This window comes from Microtus pennsylvanicus, chromosome 18 (assembly GCF_037038515.1).
Source record: "Microtus pennsylvanicus isolate mMicPen1 chromosome 18, mMicPen1.hap1, whole genome shotgun sequence".
In the NCBI taxonomy this organism is placed as follows: Eukaryota; Metazoa; Chordata; class Mammalia; order Rodentia; family Cricetidae; genus Microtus; species Microtus pennsylvanicus.
Window position 1 is genome coordinate 40,832,591 of NC_134596.1, and position 20,452 is coordinate 40,853,042.

Consider the following 20,452-nt stretch of genomic DNA (forward strand, 5'->3'; position numbering starts at 1 on the left):
GGCGCCAGCCACCCTGCTGGATGGCGGGGGTCGGGCCAGTTCTATGTTTGCCTGCCTCCTCTGAGCACCTGCGTCAGCGGTCACTCACCAGGGTTGGGGTTGTCTTGCAATGCCACCACATACTTGGACCTCTTCCGCAGCCCCTCCAGAAAGGTGACCACCAGGTCACGGATGTCCTCGGCATTGGTAGACGTGAAGGTGTACTCGTCCCCTTTGATGGTGGCCAGCGTAAAGCTGGGGGCCATCATTTTCGCTCCCCTACAGGACCAACATGAAGAACAGGGTCCAGCCGGGGTCAGCCCTGCCCAGCCTGGGTGACAAGTAGCACAGCCCAGGTCAGAGCAGCCCAGTGAGAGCGAGATGCGGCACTCCCTGAAGGGGACCAAGGCCAGCCTGTCAGATGGCCCAGACACCCACAGGGAGGTAAGGGTCATTTCAGACATGTCCCCTCTGAGGCAGACACACCATGGCTACAGCCAGGTCTGGCTCGAATGTAGCCCACTCCAGCCCAGTGCCTTCCTCATTGACCATCTATGTCCTTACTTCCCCTTTAAGGCTTAGCCTGATGCCTTTTCCATCAGGAAGCCCCCCCCCCCCGCCATCCTCATCATATCTTGAGCTGCGTTCCTCCTGGCCCGAGACAGATGCCCTGGGCTGCACTGTACTGTAGAAAGTAGCTATTTCAGGACCACCCCGCCCTAGGTGCTTCTCAGCTGACAAAGAGCTCCCCGTGGATAACACTGATTGCGTCCCCAGTCCCAGGCTCCCTCGGTGCCCTGGTGGCCATCCCCACCTACTGCTGGATACAGCCATGATCTCTGGGAAGGACAGCTCCAGAAGCACCTGCTCCTGCTCGTCCACGAAGTAGACGCCTGTCCAGTTCACAGCCACGATGACGTCACTCTTGGGGAGGGGAGGGCCTGGGACAGTGACAGAGGCTCTGGAAGAGGGGCCTCCCTGATCTGGGGCCCCGCTCCTCCCTAAGCCTCATAACTACAAGTATGTGTCTTTGGCAGGAGAGTACTGATTCCCGGCTTTATAAACGGGGAGTGAGGCTAGCCTCTGGTCCCTGCCCTGCGCCAAGGGCAGACAACTGAACCCCAGGGTTGCTGGTGGCTCTGACACCTGGCAATTCTGGGAAGCCGAGAATCAGCTCAGGGCTGACCCGGAGCGCATGTCCAGTGATGACCGCAAAGGCAAGCAGAGGTGATGGACCATGTGGGCCGGCACCAGCCAGTCACTTCCCCTCAGCCGCAACCACCTACCCTCTGTCGGAAACAGCCAATAGAACAGCACATCTCTAACCTGGCTACCCTCTTCTATGCAGTGGGGGCTTCAACCCCATGGGCCATGAGCCCCACCTGCTGGTCATCATTGACTGCTTTTCCCCATAGCCCCTCAGCAGTAGGACCCAAGAAGACCACGCACTTATGGTCACCCTCCCTCTGCATGGCTGAAAGATGGGCAGATACCTGAGAATTTGTAGGCTTCATAAAACCTGGAGAAGAGCAAAGGCCACTTGAAGCGGGCATAATTGACCACATCCTCTTTGACCTTCTGGGCATCCGTTCTCCTCTGGGTATAAATTCCCTGCGGAAGATGGAGTGAAATAAAGACCACAGCAATGGCCAGGCTCTAGAAACCAGCTTAGGGGCTTATGCTCCCATCAGCCCACGGGCAGCCCCGCCCTGGGGCTCTGGCAGGTCTGTGTCTGTGCAAGTCCCAGGCAGAAAGGGAACACATATCTGCCACCCTCAGGGAGTTCCCAATGAGACCCTGGGAGGCCAGGGCCAGGTTCAGTGGGAGGGACATGCTGTGTGGGGAGGCATGCAAGCAGAGAGAGGATGTGGCATCGTGGCTGGGTCCTAAGAGTGGGCTTCTCCAAGGCTAGATAGGTGAGCCAAGGAGTGAGCAGGGTCAGTGAGTAGGAGAGGGATGGGCCTAGAGGTCAGGCCCAGCAAGAGCTGCTGCAATGCTCCTGCCCAGGAGCAAGGCATCAACGTCCTGTTGCCTGGGAAGGACCCCATGGTCCTGGAGTAGTCTCGAGGCATCAAAACAAACACATGGCCTGGACAATACATAGACCCAGCCCCAGATAAAAATGCTCATGCCGACTACAGAGAGGGCCAATGTGATCCCAGGCTAGGAACAAGGGACAGTAAGCAGTAGCTGAGGGGTTGATGCGACCGACTTGATCTCAGTGTCCAGAAAATAACGTGTGTACGTGTGTGGAGAAAAGGCTATGAAGCAGAAGGTGGGTAGCCACCAGCGAGACCAGGGGACATGAACATGGCACACACGCACGCCTTGCTGGAAGTAAATACTGGGGTAGTCAGGGAGGCAGAGAGCTGGGAGCTAACACTGGGCAGGAAAGCGGACAGGCTTCAGTAACTTGCCAGGGGAGCAAGAAGAGATGGCCAAGGAGATGGAGTGTTTCCCTTTGGGAGATGGAGGAGTGCAGGAGGGAGACAAGGGAGGGCCAGGCCTGGAGGAAATCCTTGGATGGGCATTCAGAACTGGGTGGGCCTACAGGGAGCTGAGCAGATGAAGGGAGAGGGTGGGTGGAAGGAACCGCAGGACACCGGGGTGAGGGAGAAGCTTATCTGAGGGTATGAGAGACTGTATCCATGGGGACCTCTAATAACGTAGGCTAGGCCTACTCTGCTCGAATAATGCGGTGCCTTGGAGGAGAGAGGCACTCAGATGCATCACCACAGCCCAGTTATTGCTTCTGCTCCACGCATGCGGGCCCCTTAGCTCCAGCGGGAACTTCCCATATTAGGTCACGACCTGGGACTTCCAGCAAGGAGTATGGCAGGAGCCTGTTCCCAGGGTTCCCAAGCAGGAAGGTACTGTAGTTTTGAGGGGAAAGCGGGGGACAGTTCCTAGACAACCCCCATTTTCAGTCCCACGTGGTCACTCAGAAAGCACAGCATTGTGAGCAACCTGAGAGGTCACCATCAGAACCCAAGACCCTGAGGCTCTCTCAAGAGGCCACAGGACCAACTTTGAGCCTTCTGTATCCCAGGTACCTAGCCCAGAGGAAGTGACAGAGGACACTCATGAATGATGTCTGTGATGGTAGTGGGGCGGGGAGAGGGTAAGAGGCCCTAGCCCATAGCAACCTGCCAGGCAGAAGACGTTAGATACCAACTATAAAGGCTTGGATGCTCAGTGCTACCCCTCCTCCGAGCCCCTCCCTCTTCCTACCTTCTTGTGGGCAGCAATGGCCAGCTGTGCCCACTTCTCGAGAGTCTTCAGGGACGTGATCTCACGGTCAGGGATATAAGTGGGTACCAGGCTCAGCAGACGCTCCAGAATCATCTCAGAACCGTAGTCCACAAAGTACTGCTGGGAGGCCAGCTCAGCCAGGTCATCCTCCTAAGGAGGGGGTCTCCGTCAGACTCCTAGGGATGCCCTTCCCAGCCATGCCCCCTCTAGCTTGGGACCCCTGACCCTCAGGACCCTGTGTTCTCCCTGTCTTAATGTCATGTTTCTCTGCACAGGGCAACTATGGGATCCCTAAGCCCACAACCATACTCTCACCCCATCCTGGTCCCCTTGGCACCAGCACAGAGATGGCTGGCTTCTGTCCAGGGGCACATAAACCGAGCAAAAGAGAGCAGACAGCCTGTTGGTGAGTCAGTTGGATGCTACAGTTCAACCCTGCAAAGACACTCGGGCTGAAAGTCTAGAAGAAAAGAGATGCCCGTCTTGGGGAGCAGGACCCTGGAGATGGTCTGATGGGGGACACACCACTGTCACCATCTCCATCACCGTCACTATCTCCCTGGGAAGACTCAGCGTGGTAACAACATGGCTTGACTTTAGAGAGCAAGGTGAGAATCTGTATGGGTGGGGCCCTTCTCTGCCTAGGTTGGTGCCTAGCAGCTGGGTAGTACTTCCTTGTGGCTCCTGGGGTTTCTGTATAGGAGCAGGGGTGATAGAGGAGGCTCTCAGGGGCCTTGTAGGCAACTTCTATTTCCCAATGAGTGGAAAGTTTAGCAGCCAGTGAGGTGGCTTTAAGAATACTCTGAATATTAACTCATCAGTGGGCACACCATCACACCCCTGCCACCGTTATCACCAATGTCACCTTTGCCACCATCACCAGAGTCAGCACTACCGTCATCACCAATAACAAGCTCTCTCAACATCAACACTATATATCCATCTTCATCCTGCCACCTCCAACAGAGCCAGAGGTACCAGCAGCGCCACCATTAGCTTCAAAACCAAGACTCCATTCTGCCCCAAGGAGCTAAACTGAGACACACCTGCAAACCTCAGTCTACAGGACTGGACCTTGTCCCTCAGAGCAGCTCCTGGACTAAGGACCACATGGCTAGTTTGTCCATCAGTGAGTCCAAGTGTCACGACACGCACTGCGGACTGCATGGAATCAGGACAGCCTTCTAGATACCCACTCCACAGAGCTCACGTGAGATCAAAGGAACCCGGGAAATGCCCAGCTGCTGTCAGACCATTCTCGGCGCCGATGGAGAGTTAGCCCTTAGCTAATAGCACACAGGTGGCTGTGGTTTTCTGTGGCTCATGCTCACACCCCCCCACCCCCCTCCTGCTCACCTTCTCACACCGGTACTCCCCGAACTTGACTCCTCGCACCACCTGCTGGTAGATGAGATTGGTGGCCACGTTGTCCTCCGAGGGGTTGTGCCAGGGTGTGAAGACCTCTTTCCTAAAGAAGAGCCTCCACGGTGCGTTACGCTCCTGTGCTCCCTGCTCCTTGGCATACTGCTCACACTGGGAGATCGCATCCATGACGTGGTCACTGCTGCTGCCCAGGGAGGACACCTGAGAGCCATGAGAGAAGGCACGGGGGGGGGGAGGATAGGCAACAGGTGGGCATGGGATCAGAGACTTCAAAGGTCCATCCTCCGTGTGAACTGCATGAGGAGGTAGGGATGTGCCCTAGGTCCCCTGGGAGGCTGACCCCAGGTACATGTAATCAGCTGACATGTGGTATACACAGTGACTGCCGTTCAAGGCTCAGTATCAAGCCTGTGTATGTGGGAGTCCTTTTTTCCCCTCTCAGAGCAAAGGATGCGGTCAAGCAAACCATCACTGGAGGAGCTGATTGGTGAGGAAAAACTCCAGGCAAACTAAGCCCAAGCACAACGTCCTGTCCCTGGGTATGCCCGGTGACAGAGGAGACTCCAAAGCCCCAGGCTTAGCTCAGTAGAAAAGACTGTGCGCCCAAACTGGAGGAACTCACACAGCCAGAAAAATGTGGAGAGAAAGGACCAGTGGCTGAGAAGACCCTGCATACATCTCAGCCATGGAAGCAACCCTTGGGAGTGCAGTGACTGCTCTCCAACCCTTCTTTCTCCTCTCCCTGGACACCTGTGGTTGGAGTGAGCCCTGGACCTATGGTCACGGGGTACCCAGAAGCCCAAGAGCTTTACGCCCATAAATCCCCATAAATCTGGCAACGCCGGTTCCCGCGACCCACATGCGAACACCTCAGCCAGAAGGTGGCAGCACCGTACCGCTCTGGGCTTGGTCCGCCATACCTTGTCAAACAGGGCGATGTAGAGGGAGAACCCAAAGCGGTCCTTGAGTGAGATCTTGTCAGCCAGAGCGTTGCACAGCTCCTTGGCGGTGGTTGCGGAATCCGTCAGCAGAGTCTTAGTGGTCCCGTCCATGAAGGTCACAGGCAACATGATGGGCTTCTTGGACTTGGTGGCCTGAGGATGACCAAGGGAATGTGGCCCCATCACTCTCTCTATGCTCTGTCCGCCTATGGGGCTGGAGCTGACCCCCACGCTCTCTGCATCAACTGGGACACCACCTGGATCTGTCACAGGTATCTACCCTGAAGGGACATTGGATATCTGAGCCAGGGACCCAAGCCCAGGAGGAAAGACATGGGCATAAGACAGAGTCAATGACCTTTCGGGGATTCTGGGGATTCATATTCTGGGGAACCCCGGAATTTCGCATGAAGGGTGTTTCTGGGGCACCAGAGGCCATGTACCCCCATGCATGCCATGTTGGCATGCTGGGTCTCGCCGACCTGCAGCTCCAGCCAGCTGGGTGGCTGTGTCCGAGTTCCATTGACAAAGGTCCTCCTCAAGCGCTCCTCACAGTACGGCGCATAGCCAGGTGGGCCCCCGTGGATGAAGTTCCGTAGGTACTGCAGACAGGGGACTCAATGAGGCAGTCTCCACACTAGCCGCCGTGGCAGCCTGCAGTCCATCCAGGCACACCTGGGACCCTCTTTACCAGGCTGCTCCTGTCACCCTTGGAGCCCAGTACATGCCCGACAGCTTGGTGGCAAGGCCAGACGGTCGATCTCTCCTGCCTCACCCCCTCATTCTCTGTACCCTCTATTGCCGCTGCTGACCTCCTCCAGGTCTTCTCCCCCACTTCCCTCCACCCTCACGGCATCCAGTTAACACCCAGAGCCTGGCCCAGAGTGATATTGAAGTGCCCGTCCCAAGATACATGTTCAGGGTGCTCAGGACACATCTCGAGTGGGACCGGCAGAACCAAGTGCTCGCCACCTGGCAGAGGGGAACTGGGAGGAAGGGGCTGGACAGGGGGTGTGGGACCTTCAAAGACCTGGGAAGGGCTCTGTCCTCACAGAGGGATTTCCTAGTCTGAGAGGTATGGAATTTCAGAACCGGACAAGTCCCAGAATCCCACGTGAGGGATATTTGTGGGGCACTAGACAGCCCGTGCCACATATACATGCTCTGTCCCAGCATAGAGCAGCCCTGCGTCCTTCCCGTCCCACACCACCCCTACCTTAACAAACTTCTCGGAGGGGGCGAAGCAGCCCACACAGAGAGACACGAGGATCCAGCCCCTGGCGTAGCTGCTCTTGGATGGGTTGTGTGTGAGCTGCTTGCTGATCTGGCAGTAAATCTCATCCCTGGGAGGGGACAAAGCCTCAGACTGACACCCAGTCACCCCCCCACAGCAGAGCTGTTCTGCCCAGCCAGTCCAAGGCTTGCCAGGAGACAGCGAAGGGCCAGGTGAGGAGGCTGAGCACAGGTTCTTTAGATTTGTGGGTCATAAGGCACGGCCCAGATCTAGCAAAAGCTCCAGATGGGATCCACCATCCACAAAAGTGACCTGTATCCTATACAGGTTCAAGGGTCACAGCCCCTAATGTTCACAAATAAGAATAATCAACCTGGTCCTGCCTAGACCCCGCCACTGAGGGGGGGGCACAGTAACCATAGCTACCAACGGACTGCTATTCCGGTCACTGCCTTCCCTCAGGTCCCTTATCCCACCTTTACAGATAAGGCACAGAAAGATGGAGGAGAGGAGACAGGTTAGGGTCACATGGCTAGCCGGTAACAGCTAGATGCAAGCATTTCTGCTTCGTCAGTGGCTAAAGTGATGGAGCCCCTACCAGCTCCGACCGCCCCTGCCCCCAGGCCCTGCCTATAGGTGCCCCGCGGGAACTGACCGCAGTGCAGGCCGCAGGATGCCGTTGCCGATGATGAAATGCAGCTTCTCCAGGTTTGAAGTGGGCCGGTCCTCTAGCATGCTGTTGCCCTGTACTGTGGATTCCCCGTCATGCAGTCTTTTGGTCACCTGGGCCACGGAGACAGGCTTGAGTAGAACAGGTGAGGCTGGGGTGTTACCCCTAGCAGGCACCCCACAGGAGCAGGTACTGTGGGTAAGGTACTGTCCCTGCCAACCACTGCACAGGGAGCAAGCGGATGGGAGGATGGCCACTGAGTTTGTCCTTACTGTAGGGATAAGTCCTGCCCCTTGGGGGGCGTGTTCGCCTCGGGCTAATGTTTGCCTATAAATTTGGCGAGCGTGCTCCCAGCCGTCCCTTCTGCTTTCCTGGTCTCCACGGGAACGGTGGTTCTGTAAGTCTATTTCGCCATTAAAGCTGTGTATATATTTTTACAATCTGTCTGCATTCGTTTACGCCGTTACACCTTACTCCATCCTTAGGACTAAGAACTAGACCCCAGGCTGGGAGCGCCAGGTTGATGGCACCTGCTACAAGGGTAAATTTTCCTCTGTGGCCTCCACTGCCCCCTGCACCTCAGTTCCCACCCTAGAGACATATCCTGTTTTCAGACAGGATATGTCCCATCCCTGACACTGAGAGGAATAGCGTTGTCATCAAAGAACACCCTGACTTACAACCACCTGGTTACCGAAGCCCCTGGGCCTGACATGGCCAGCCTCATATCTTGGTCTCAGTAGATGTGTGTCTCTACTGGCCTCACACAGTCCCAGAAGCTGCCCCAGATTGCACTCAAACACCGTGAGAGAACCTCCGTTATAGACAGAGGGCCTGCCAGGTCCTCACATCTACTGGGCCCATGTCTGTCTGTTCTAGACCTGACCCCCGCCAGCCTGGACAGCCCTGGGGGGAGGCCTTGGTGGCCTCAGATGGACTGACGGGTTGCAGTACAGAAAACCAAGGAGGCCGCCACAGGAATGTGCTCCCAGGCTGATAGGTCCTGGGAAGGACTTTATGGTGTGTGTGTTAGCGAGCAGCAGCCTCCTGTTCATGTGTGTGATGGGTGTGCACAGCCCCTCCTCACTCTTTCCCCTGCCATGGGAAGCCCCCAGGCCAAGTGCTTCCATGCATTCCTGTCCAGTGATTGCTCCAATGCTGTACTGTGCAGAAGGGAGGCGTCAACCGCCCCTGCTCCTCCCACTCCCACGCCCAGTCTAGTTACGCCGCTGTCCAGCTACCCAAGGAACCCCGAAGTGATGCCAGGCCCTGAGGTCTCTTCTTACCTCCTCTGTGAGTTTGGACTTCTTCTTCAGGGTCAAGTGTACCAACTTGTGTCTCACGCTGGTCTTCTTCTGCCCCTCGGGGAGCTGGGCCGTGTAACAGAAAGCAAGGATGTGATATCAGGACAGAGGGGCTACGGGGAAGTGTGTGTGTATGCGCACATGCGCATGCGTCTGAGTGTGCGTGGGCACGTGTGTTTCGTTTCTACCAGGTGCAGGCCATGAGGTCACTCTCAACCTCACCCCCTGCTGAGACTCGGGCACTGTCGCCTCCCAATAAGCGGTCACTAACACAGCAAACTCTGTCCGCTCTGCAGTGTGGCTGCTCAGTGAGGATGAGCACTTTACAGTTGGCAAACGATCACACATTATTCCCACGAATAGACAGAGGAGGGCCGGGCACTGGGGCAAGCAGAGACAGCTAGATCCTAGGATGCTTTCTGCTGATTCCCCGAGGCTGCCATGCTGACATCATCCCCACTCGCCCAAACAGTTGTCAGCTGGGGGCACCTTGGCCTCACCTCGCCCTCACCCTGCAGGGCCTGCAGCTCCCTCTTGTACGTCTTCTTGCCCAAGGTCTCGTAGATCTTAGTCATCACCGGGATCTTCTCGCTGCCGTTGCTCATGGCTGTGTGGTATTTGGGCTCCGGCAGGTCCCCCATGAACCGGAGGATGGTGATCCAGACAGCCAGCGCCGCCTGAGGATGGAGTACAGGCGTCAGAAAGCCAGGGAGGACAGAAAGGACCTGGGCTTGGACAGGAAGCTGGAGACATAGACAGCCACCTGCAATGTGGACTGACCCTAGGCTGGGTGCTGGGCCAAAGGGTAGCGTCTACCCGCCCCCCCCCAGCCCAGCCCCATCAGCAGTGACCCAGCTGCAGGCAGCCTCACCAGCTGGTCACCCTCATCATCATGGAAGAGCAGCGGCTGCTTGAGGGGCCTCCGGGTGTAGGAGTGTGTGGTCGTGCCCTGGAAGTACGTGGCAGCAAATTTGGCGAATTTGTACTCAGAGAGGTCCTCCTCATCCTCATCAGGCAGGGGTAGGGCTGCATCCACGTCCTCCTCCACCATCTCCCTCCGCCCTCGCTCCAGGTCCTGCAGGGTTGTGTCCCAACCGTTAGCCACAGCAGGGCCGGAGCGGAGGCAGCTAGGCTGCTGTCTCCACTCTGCTTCAGACCAGCATTACATGTCAGGAAATCCTGCCCCGAAGTCCTAGTACCTCAAAGCCACTAGGTGCTTGGCCCTCCTGGCCTGGCAGGCCACTTGAAGTCCCTAGGAAGCCAAACATCTTGTCCACCATATCTGAGTGGCTGATAGGCTCATGGCGGGCCTTCTCCATCTGTTCCAGCAGCTCCTTCTTCCTCCGGGCCTCCTCCTTCTCCTTCAGCTCCCGCTCTGCATCCTCACGGGCTAGCTGGGCCAGACGCTCCTGAAGGCAGGGTGATGCAGAGGAAGTAAGTCAGCACCCAGCAACATGGTCTCAGAGAACAGCTGTCCTCATGGAGCCGGAGAGACCAGCAGGAGCAACCCTGACTCCACCAGGATCCTGACACAGGGTGGCTGACTATGCTCACAGCCCCCGTCTGGGCCAGAGAGATGTCCAGCACCCCTGGACCACAGAGAACACCTCTCCTCTAGCTTTCCCCTTTCCATGCCCACCCTGCCTCCATGCCCACCCTGCCTCCATGCCCACCCTGCCTCCGTGCCAGAAGTCCTGGGCCATGGGGCTGGGAACTGTACTAAAACTGAGCGAAAGGTTAATATAAGCCATGTTTAAAAGGCAAAATAATGATGATGATGTTTTAAAAACTAATATTAATAATGTTTTAATGATTTGGGTCATATTTCCCAAATATCAACTTCGCATATAATCAAATATAAAAATCACATGGGTACCTTACATCCTCCCCCTCTTCAGCTAAGTCTTCATAATTGTGTGCACCTCCCAATTGTAGCCATGGCCTTTAGACAAGCCACACTTCAGTGTTCGGTGGCACTTGTGACTGGCAGCCTGAGTGGGGCTACATGACCCTGGTCAGTCTCCTGGCAGGCTTTTGCTCTGGGTGCCACCGCTAACCAGGAAGGTGCTGTGGGCATAGCCCTCTGATTCCAGCTCCACCCCACACCCCACGTCAGAGTTCAGCAGCTGTGGGCTGACGGAACCAGGAAGTAATCTCCCAGGAGGGAAGAAGACTCCAGCAGGGACAAGCTGGAGTCAGACTGCAGAGCAGCAACCCAGGACAACTCCGAGGTCCCGGCTTACTTGATGCTTGCGCTCCGCCTCCTCCTTGGCTTTCTTGGCGCTCATCTCCTTCCGGAGCTTCTCCTCCTCTGCCAGCCGCATCTTTTCTGCCTCCAGGCGCCGCCGGTACTGAGGAAAGGGGCAACCGCGTGGACATAGAAACTTGTGCAGCCCTTGTCACAGCCTGGCCTCACCCCACTCCCGGCGCCCCTAGGCTGAGTTAGTCCCCAGGTGGCACATGCACTGGGGCCCTGTGGATCCCAGAGCCAGGTCTCTGGTCCATTCTAAGATCAGGCAGAGTGGAAATGTCTCTGGCATCCTCCACCAGCACCAGGGCAGGGGTGGGGAGACACCTGCGTGGGGCGGCACACACCAACAAGCCGCCCACTCTTGGGTCTCGGGAAACCCCTCACCTCGGCCCGGAGGCGCCTGTGTAGCCGGCGGGCGATCATGCCTCGGGCATAAGCCTGCACGGTGAGCACGGCCCAGAGGCGGTGCCGGAAGGCCTTGCGCACCAGGAAGGCTCGGCAGCGGGCCTGGAACTTGATGATGCGCTGTCTGGCCAAGCAGTACTGCTGGTGCAGCTTCCGGGAGTGGTGCAGGGCCTGCAGCCGCAGGAAGCCAAGCCGCATCTGCAAGGACAGCAAGCCCTGCTCAGACCTGAGCTCCAGCCCAGACGGACGAGGTCAGCAACAACATTCAGAGCACAGTCCATCAGACTGGACCCACCAAGCTACCTGGGTCCCACAGTGAGGCCTGCCTCCTTCCAGAAACTCCAGCCTTAACTAACCCGTGTTCTTTTTGTCCACTTCCCTACACCAAGTGCAGGCTGCAGCCGGATATTCCAGAGTTGCAAGCGACCAGGTCTCTCCTGGATCTTCCCAAGGTCTCAGTCTCACTATGCTTTAACCCACCAAAACATTCCAAAATCCCACGGGACAGCCACTAGAGCTAGACCGGAGATTTGACTGACGGAAAGGTAGGGCTGGCTGGGGCATCCCTGGATTCAGGTTAAGTCCTGTAACCAAGGCAACACAGCCGTTCCATGGCCAGGCCAGTAGAATCTGGGAAGGGAGACTTACCAGCTCATAGTTCCTTCTACAGTAGTGACCCCGCCAGTGCCTCTGGATCAGTGTGGCGGCACTCTTCAGTTTCAGGAAGTTGGACCTGAAAGGGGGGCAGCGATGAGTGACTCCAGAGCAGACAGCTGGTAGCCAGAGTCAGCCAGGGCCCAGCTGTGCCCAAATAGCACACTGAGCCCCTGTCCTGTGATCCCCAAGCTGTGTGATCTAGGGCAAGGTATGGAACCTCCGTACCACAGCGCCACCTCCTGGAAGAGATGAGGCGTAACGCCTATTCTTCCTGCCTGGCCTTTAGAGCAGAAATTCGGAAGATGCTTGATGAGAGAGTGGATGTGTGGCCAAGTCAATACTGAAATAATGTGAAAGAGAGCTTGAAGTTATCCAACCCCCTCACTTTGTAGGTGAGGGAGTGGAGACCTAGGAGGCTGGACCCAGAGCCCCATGACTGTCTGCCTCTGAAGAGCCTGGTACCAGTCTCCGGCACATAGTAGGCTGCTCCTCAGATACCACAGTCACATCTGATGGGGACAGAAGCCACAAAGCAACCGCAAGTGTTTGCTGGGAAACACAGGAGGGAAGGGTGGACAGACACGTCATGGCACCAGCCAACGCTCCAGAGCCAGCATGCTCAGAGAGGCGGATGGTGGCGAAAACTGGAGGAAAGGCAGGGGAAGGGGGAGAGGCTGGTAGAAGGGAGGAAGGGAGGCAGACTGTGGGTTTCTGTGACACCTGCATCACACTCTAGAACTGGCCTTGCCCGTGTGTGGACCATAGTGTGTGCTCTGGTTTACATGACATGGTAGAGCTTTGTGATCCTTGGATGACCTTGTGATGGTGCGAGTGCTGGACACGTGTGTGATGGCTTCCGTGTGTGGACCATGGGCGTGCATGCCTGTCCCTGTTGACACACACCTGTCCTTGAAGCCCCGGATGACCTTCTGAAGGAGGATGACTCTGTCTGTGATGGCCTTGTCCCTCTCAACCTCCAGCAGCATGTCATGGTGGTCCTGAAAGGCAGAGCTCCTGAGTACTGTCCCCCAAGACTGCCTGCTCCTGAGTACTGTCCCCCAAGACTGCCTGCTCATGAGTACTGTCCCCCAAGACTGCCTGCTCATGAGTACTGTCCCCCAAGACTGCCTGCTCATGAGTACTGTCCCCCAAGACTGCCTGCTCCTGAGTACTGTCCCCCAAGACTGCCTGCTCATGAGTACTGTCCCCCAAGACTGCCTGCTCATGAGTACTGTCCCCCAAGACTGCCTGCTCCTGAGTACTGTCCCCCCAAGACTGCCTGCTCATGAGTACTGTCCCCCCAAGACTGCCTGCTCCTGAGTACTGTCCCCCAAGACTGCCTGCTCATGAGTACTGTCCCCCCAAGACTGCCTGCTCATGAGTACTGTCCCCCCAAGACTGCCTGCTCATGAGTACTGTCCCCCCAAGACTGCCTGCTCCTGAGTACTGTCCCCCAAGACTGCCTGCTCATGAGTACTATCACCCCAAGATTGCCTGCTCAGTCCAGGTAGGACCTGTCTTCTGTCGTAACTCCGGCTTAGGACTCTGTGTGCACCTCGGGCTCCTAACCCTGCTAGGGCCTCCTTTGCTACCAGAGATTATGGCTGTTCCCCAGAGGCCTGGGGAGGGGACCAGAGGAGCCAGAGGCACCTCATTTCACTAGACTGAGGGGAAGAGACTCAACAGTCACATCCTGGCTTCCCCTGTCACCATTTCACCCCTGGACCCTGTTACCTTTTCTCTCCAGGATCTTGGCAGCACACTCCTTACCAGGATGCTCCTGGTGTCTACCATTCCTCCTCTGAGCCTCTCCTTCATATGAGTCGGACAACCTTCCTCTGGTCTTCCAAACAAACCCACAGCATGTACCTTGTCCCAGCACTCAAGACCATGCCAGACCCCACTGACACCTCCAGCCCTTCCCCAACTCTTTCCCAAGCCCCGTCCCCCTGCCTCTTGGATGAAATTTGAAATTCACTGGTTCATCAAGGCATAGATGGAAGGAATGGTCCATGGGTAGGCACAGTGCTGGGTGGTGTGGAGGAGCCTGGCCTTTGAGTCTCACGATAAACATCTGTCTAACAGTCACTAGACACTGGGTGAGACTCAGCCATGGCCTTCTCAGTGCATGGACAGATGGGTGGACGGGTGAACGGACAGCTGGGGCTGGGTCATGCAGGCTCTTGAAGGATTCCTAAAGAATGCAGGTGGGTGCTCATGGGGACAATGGTGTTCCTCTGATTTTTCTGACTTTAGATGCCATCGTGATTCTGTTCTCTCTGCCAACCCATGCCTGGCACTTGACCATCCCAGGCGGACAGCCCATCCCCTGCATCCCTCAGCCTGGCTTCGGTCACTCGCTTCTCTCTGAGCCTATGAGCTGGGCACAAGAGCTCCTCTCCCATCACACTAGCAGGAATGCGGTGGGGTGCCTGGCACACAGAACTCACTCTCCAGCCAGCAAACATATTTCCCAGTGCAGAAACAAGGACATGGGAGGTGCAGGGGTTGACTCAAAGCCCTCACCAAGAGAAAAGACCCCACTAAAGGCGGCTTCCTCCCCCTCCTTCTCCCAGCCGTCCTGCACTCAGCCCCGCCCCCACAGAGGAAGAGCCCTGCCCTGTCACCAGAACAGAGGAAATGGAAATAGGGAAGCCCAAGCTGTCCCTATGCAGCGGCTCTCCAGGGCCATGACTGCTCAGGCCCAGGTCTTGCTCTCTCCCACCGTCGCCTAGGAGGCTGTGGGAGCCAGAAACTGTAGCTGCTGTCCCTGGTGCTAAGACAGAGCCGGGAAAGACAGTGCACAGCTGACCTTCCTGAGCCCTGCCTGCCAAAAACACAAGAAGGGACCTGAGGTCCACTCTAGGCCACCCCAGGCCCAGCCTGTCACAGACACGAGAGTGGACAGAAATGCTGAATGGCTTATCCTCAGCTCCCAGGCTGAGAGCCACAGGCCAGGGTTTGAGTCCCCACTATGGGGTCTGACAAGGTAACCCACATCTGGTCATCTGACTCTAACCTGAACCAGCACCTGGCCCCATTATTTATCATAATTATTAATAATCAATCATTATTTATTATTTAGTAAATATTTTGTTAATAATCAATAATGATTAAACATTATTTTATGAATAATTATAAATTATTTCTCTTTTTTTTTGTTATTCGAGACAGGGTTTCTCTGTAGCTTTGGAGCCTGTCCTGGAACTAGCTCTTGTAGACCAGGCTGGCTTCAAACTCACAGAGATCTGCCTGCCTCTGCCTCCCTAGTGCTGGGATTAAAGGCATGTGCGACCACCGCCCAGCTATAAATTATTTCTGATGCTCACACAGCCATCAAGATACACCCATGTGTGCAGGGCTCCAGACATGGCAGAGCCATGGCCGTCAGGGCAGACCGCGCTCACCTTTAGAAAGATCTTGGTTTTGCCAATCTGCCAGTCATCATGTGTGCCCAGCACCGCCTCAGCCATGCGCTGACATGTCCCTCGGAGGTCACCCTGGGCGGAAAACAAGGGTACTGATGGTATAACCGACAGAAAGGCCCCCAAGTGTCCTTCTTAAGACTGGGGTCAAGTCTGTCCCTGTCTGGCTGTGTGACGGATGCAGTCTGACTCTGCCTTCCGTGAACATCTATTTTCTCCTCAAGCCAACTGGATGGCAACCACCATGACAGCCGAGGTCTTCAAAGATGTCCTTCTATCTGCCCCCTCTTTGCAGCAGTACCTGATGTGACCAAGTAGATGCCAAGTTCCAGTCCCACATAAACCTCGAGTTCTCTCCCTTGTGGCTTGCCCAGCCTCGTACCTGCTTGTATGCTGGCTTCACCCCAGGCAGCAGCACACGGTAGCGCTCCACAAACTCCACAAAACTGTAGCGGATGGGGTAGCCTGCGCGCCGGATGCGGATAGTCTCCATCATGCCCGAATATCGCAGCTGCCGTACACACAGGTGCCGGTCGAAGAGCTGCCGGGCCAGAACCAAAGGCATCAGGGCGAGGCCACTGCTGGGAAGCAAGGCCTGCCCTGCCGTTGACCAGCCCAGACAGAAACATACAGAGGCCAAGGCTTCTGGGATCGTGGGGAGCAAAGCAAGGCAGGAGCCCAGGACTGTTGGTCAAACCCAAGTGGCAGCATGACGTGAAGACCTGGGATTGGACAACCATGTGCTATAGGATCAGATCACAGAAAATGTCCGTGTCCTGAGGCACGATTAATAAAAACTAGAGGCAGAAATTGAGGTTCAACCTGAAGGTCAGAAAAGCACAGCAGCCAGTCCCTGGCTCTTACCTCAACCTCAGTCCAAAAATGGCAGTCCTGCCTCCAGGAATCTATGACTGAGAGCTGTCTCCTCCCATTTTACATTCCTCTCTAGTTCTGGGATTAAAGTCGTGCACCACTGGGATTAAAGGCATGCATCACCTGGTTTCTATGGCAACTAGTGTGGCTAACTGGGATTAAAGGCGTGTGCCACCTCTGCCTGGTCTGTAAGACTGACCAGTGGGGCTGTTTTACTCTCTGATCTTTAGGCAAGCTTTATTTATTAAAATACAAATGAAATGTCACTACAGTGTCTCTTGGGAGACACAGGAGGCCTCATGGATACTGAGGGACAGATCTGGAGGCGGGTGAGCATGTGGGAAGAGATAGAATCTTGAAAGTCTAAGGCCTGCTCTGGGGAGCGTGGAAGGGGCAGTAGAGCCTGGGTCAGGGCACAGTGCAGGCTGCCAGGAGGTGGTACTCCACACAACCCCAGGCCACCCTTCATGTGGCCCCCATTACAGATCCACGGTTATTTAAACAGCTCTCCAGGGGCTGACTGTAGTGCCTTAGGAAGAGCGTGTTCTTTGAATTGTCACATAGAAGCCAATGGATGGCTCAGGGCAGGACTATATCCCAAGTTCAAATGGAAAGAAAATGGGGAAAGTGGACCCAGGGGCTTTCTGGGATCAGGCTAGAGCAGGTAGGGCTACACATATGATGTCATTATCGGTGGCGTAGTGGCAGGAGGCAGTGGGAAGCAGCAGACAGAGAGGCAGGTAAGGAGGCCACAAAAAGGTAGAGACCACAGATCCCAAAAGGCCTGGGCTGGGAAAAATGCCCAGCCTGCATGTCCTGCTCCAGAGGGGAACCCGAAGTCCAAAGAGGACAGGACTCACCCACTCTGGGACATGATTTCCTGCAGGGACAGGGTGTGCGGAAGGCCAGCTTCCGCGGTCATTTCCTCTCCCTCTGGGCCACTTTCCCCAGCTTTCCCTCCCTCCTTGCCTAAGCCCCACACCCGGCTTCCTCTGGCCCTCTCTCCCTCTCTGGATAAACAACCCCTCAGGGCCTCCTGCTCTGGCCAGGAGCTAGGGCTAGGCAGCCCTAGGGATCTAAGCCCCTCAAAAACCCCTGAGCCCTGATGTGACAACCTTCACTTCCTCATAGGCAGCTTGCTGAAGGGGGCTATTCCCGTCCTATGGAAGGGCTAACAAATGCTGTCACTCAAACAGAAGGACCTCTGCGCAGACGAGTCCAGAGGGCCTTCCTGAAGGAGGTGGACACTGAACTGACGGGAGGGGACCTTTCAAAGGAGGGGCCATGGCAATAAGCCACACTACTATTTACTAAGCACTTAATAGCACCCTGCAAACTTCAGGCAATGGTCTCAGGGAAGAGGTGGCTGCTATGGCTCCTGCTTTCTCTCTCAAGGAAACTGAGGCACAGGGCAGCAGCGTATGACGTATGTACAGTCACTCAGCTGGGAGGTTGCCTTTTACAAGCCCTCTGGTCTCCAGAAAGGACAAGACCTTGCACTGCCCACCTCCCCCAAGCATCTTGCCCCCACCTCCTCACCACCTCCCCCCTCCCCCCCAAGGCTCACCATGGGCTTCTTGAACTCATTGGGTTTGATGCAACGCACGAAGAAGGGCTGGCAGGCGCCCAGGGTGCGCATCAGCAGCTCCAGCGACCGCTTGAACTGGCTGCTGAGTGTGGGCGAGCGCTTCCTGGTCTCCGCACCCTGTGGCAGGGGACAGACAGACAGTGATGGGAGGGGCCACAGCTTCCCCCTCCCAGCCCCCAGCAGCTGTTCAGGAGGGAGAAAAGGACCAGGCAAGGCCACCAAGGTCGGAGCCTGGGTATGTGGGTAGTTGAGGATTTCCTGGTCTGAGATGGAACATGGACCTCAGACACTCACTCCAGGGAGCTCCCTAGGACCCCCAATACTGTCCCTCTGTGCCCCCCCCCACCAGCTGGGAGACTCTGGACCAGCAGCCTTCCATCTCTGAGAACTTTTCCCTCCCTGTATAAATGAGGAGTTCAGACTTGATATCCTCAGGATGCTGGAGTCATCTTAAATACAGGAGTCAGGCACACCTAAATTCAAACTCCATATCTGGCTGAGGCCAGCCACTAAAGGGTGCTGAGTCTCCACTGTTACCTAAGTGAAGCAACATTGCCATCTACCCCTCTGACAGGATCGGGGAAGGGGTTCTAGTGCAGTAAGCAATCACCTGGGGTGGTCACTACCCCCGCTGGGAGCCTGGGAGGAGCCAGCACTGCTCAAGCCCTCCTCTGCTCTGCTGGTGGGATTAGCAGGCAGGCTGGAGGCAGTGGGGGTGACCTGGATAATCCTCCTGCAAAGGCAGGCTGTTGTTCTCCCAGCTGCTGTGCGGGCTCTGCACCCTGTTTATATGGTGCCTCTCAGAACATTGCAAAATAACAGGGAGAAGGGGGACTAGGGAAGACCCGCGGTCAAGGGAGCAGGAAACAAAGCTTCTGGACCATGGCCAGACTCAGACAAGAGAGAGCATGGGAGTAACACATACTGTTCTCCTGGCCATTTTTGTATGAGAATTCATTAGCTAACTTGATTTTATGTAAGATTTTATAGTCTTAGAGTTATACATCAATCATATCCTTCAGTATCAGAACTCTGGGGTGCGGGTGGAGAGATGGCTCAGCAGATAAAAGTGCTCACTGCTCTTGCAAAGGTCCCAGGGTCCCAGTACCCACGTGGTAGCTCACAGCAACCTTTAACACCAGCTCCAGGGACCTGACACCCTCTGCTGACTCCGAGGGCTCCCGCATACATGTGGTGTATTGACATACACTCTCTCTCACACACGCATATATAAAATAAATACTTTAAGATTTGGGGTGCAGGGGCTGGAGAGATGGCTCAGAGGTTAAGAGCACTGACTGCTATTCCAAAGGTCCTGAGTTCAATTCCCAGCAACCACATGGTGGCTCACAACCATCTGTAATGGGGTCTGGTGCCCTCTTCTGGCCTGCAGGCATACACACAGACAAAATATTGTGTACATAATAAATAAATAAATATTAAAAAAGATTTTGGTGCAAAAGCACATGTATGAGGAATTTGGGGGTAAAGGCACTTAGCCGGTACTAAATCTAGGTGACATACCATAGCTTCTAATGAAGCCTGCAGGAAAGAAAATGTTTTGGGGTCTAAAACATGAAGTATTTTTCATCTTAAGTTTTATTGCAAAACATGCAAAATTTTGTTCAGGGGATTTAGGGATAGGGTGACGTCAGTTTTGGACCAACAGTTCTTGATTCGGCAATAGCACATGCATACAGAGCTCGCGGCTCACGAGACAGTGCACACACACAATGTACACTATATGCAGATAGTACACACGCACCAAGTACACACATCCCACAGTGCATACACACCCACACAAACCATACACACGTACATACACGCATGTACATTATACAGCATTATACACACAGGCAACATCTGAGCATGCAGACCACACGATGTATACAGCACAGACACCCACATGCATACATACAACATGCATGCACCATATAGCATATGCACCATATACGACTTGCTCACACCAAGCGTGTATATACAACACAAATCACTCACAAATGCATACCCTACAGGACAGTGTATTTAATTCACACACAGCATGCATAACCATCCAGCATAAATGCATACACACGGCACAAACATGCTAAGACCATGGCGCTCAGCACACTTGCTGGACATATGCCATAAAGCACACAAGGCAACATGTGACATGCATACTCTGAACATACGTGCCCTCTACCCATCCCCTGCAGCACCCGCACACAGCAAGCACACTACAGCACTTGTGCATATATATGACATGCACCCACTAAGAACACACGCCACACTTTCCTCACAGCACACGCCCTGCATGCACATGCATGACATGCACTGCATGCTCACTCTGTGGCACATGTACACACATGCTGAGAACACATATGATACTAAACAGGGCACACGTGCCCTTCATGATTCTGTTATCCTGAAGCTGTTCCCTTCTGTCTGTCCTCCATGTTGGGACCCCATGACAACAGGCTGGGTCTGCCTTGCCTACTACTATGTCACCAG

At 55.3% G+C, this 20,452-nt stretch overlaps 1 protein-coding gene across 1 annotated transcript in view; it reads right to left on the reverse strand.

Annotated features, from left to right (window-relative positions):
* Myo7a (myosin VIIA) overlaps positions 1-20,452 on the reverse strand; it is a 60,268-nt gene that overhangs the window by 13,791 nt on the left and 26,025 nt on the right. Inside the window, exons 15-34 of the mRNA XM_075952418.1 lie at positions 17,942-18,079; positions 15,884-16,042; positions 15,484-15,576; positions 12,980-13,074; positions 12,068-12,152; positions 11,399-11,617; positions 11,007-11,114; positions 9,963-10,172; positions 9,635-9,838; positions 9,264-9,440; positions 8,746-8,829; positions 7,445-7,572; positions 6,772-6,898; positions 6,038-6,157; positions 5,535-5,708; positions 4,588-4,815; positions 3,211-3,381; positions 1,473-1,590; positions 794-920; positions 89-258 (exon numbers count right to left, since the gene is read on the reverse strand). Coding sequence (XP_075808533.1) covers positions 89-258; positions 794-920; positions 1,473-1,590; positions 3,211-3,381; positions 4,588-4,815; positions 5,535-5,708; positions 6,038-6,157; positions 6,772-6,898; positions 7,445-7,572; positions 8,746-8,829; positions 9,264-9,440; positions 9,635-9,838; positions 9,963-10,172; positions 11,007-11,114; positions 11,399-11,617; positions 12,068-12,152; positions 12,980-13,074; positions 15,484-15,576; positions 15,884-16,042; positions 17,942-18,079 — 2,935 coding nt within the window. The remainder of the gene's footprint in view (positions 1-88; positions 259-793; positions 921-1,472; positions 1,591-3,210; positions 3,382-4,587; positions 4,816-5,534; positions 5,709-6,037; positions 6,158-6,771; positions 6,899-7,444; positions 7,573-8,745; positions 8,830-9,263; positions 9,441-9,634; positions 9,839-9,962; positions 10,173-11,006; positions 11,115-11,398; positions 11,618-12,067; positions 12,153-12,979; positions 13,075-15,483; positions 15,577-15,883; positions 16,043-17,941; positions 18,080-20,452) is intronic.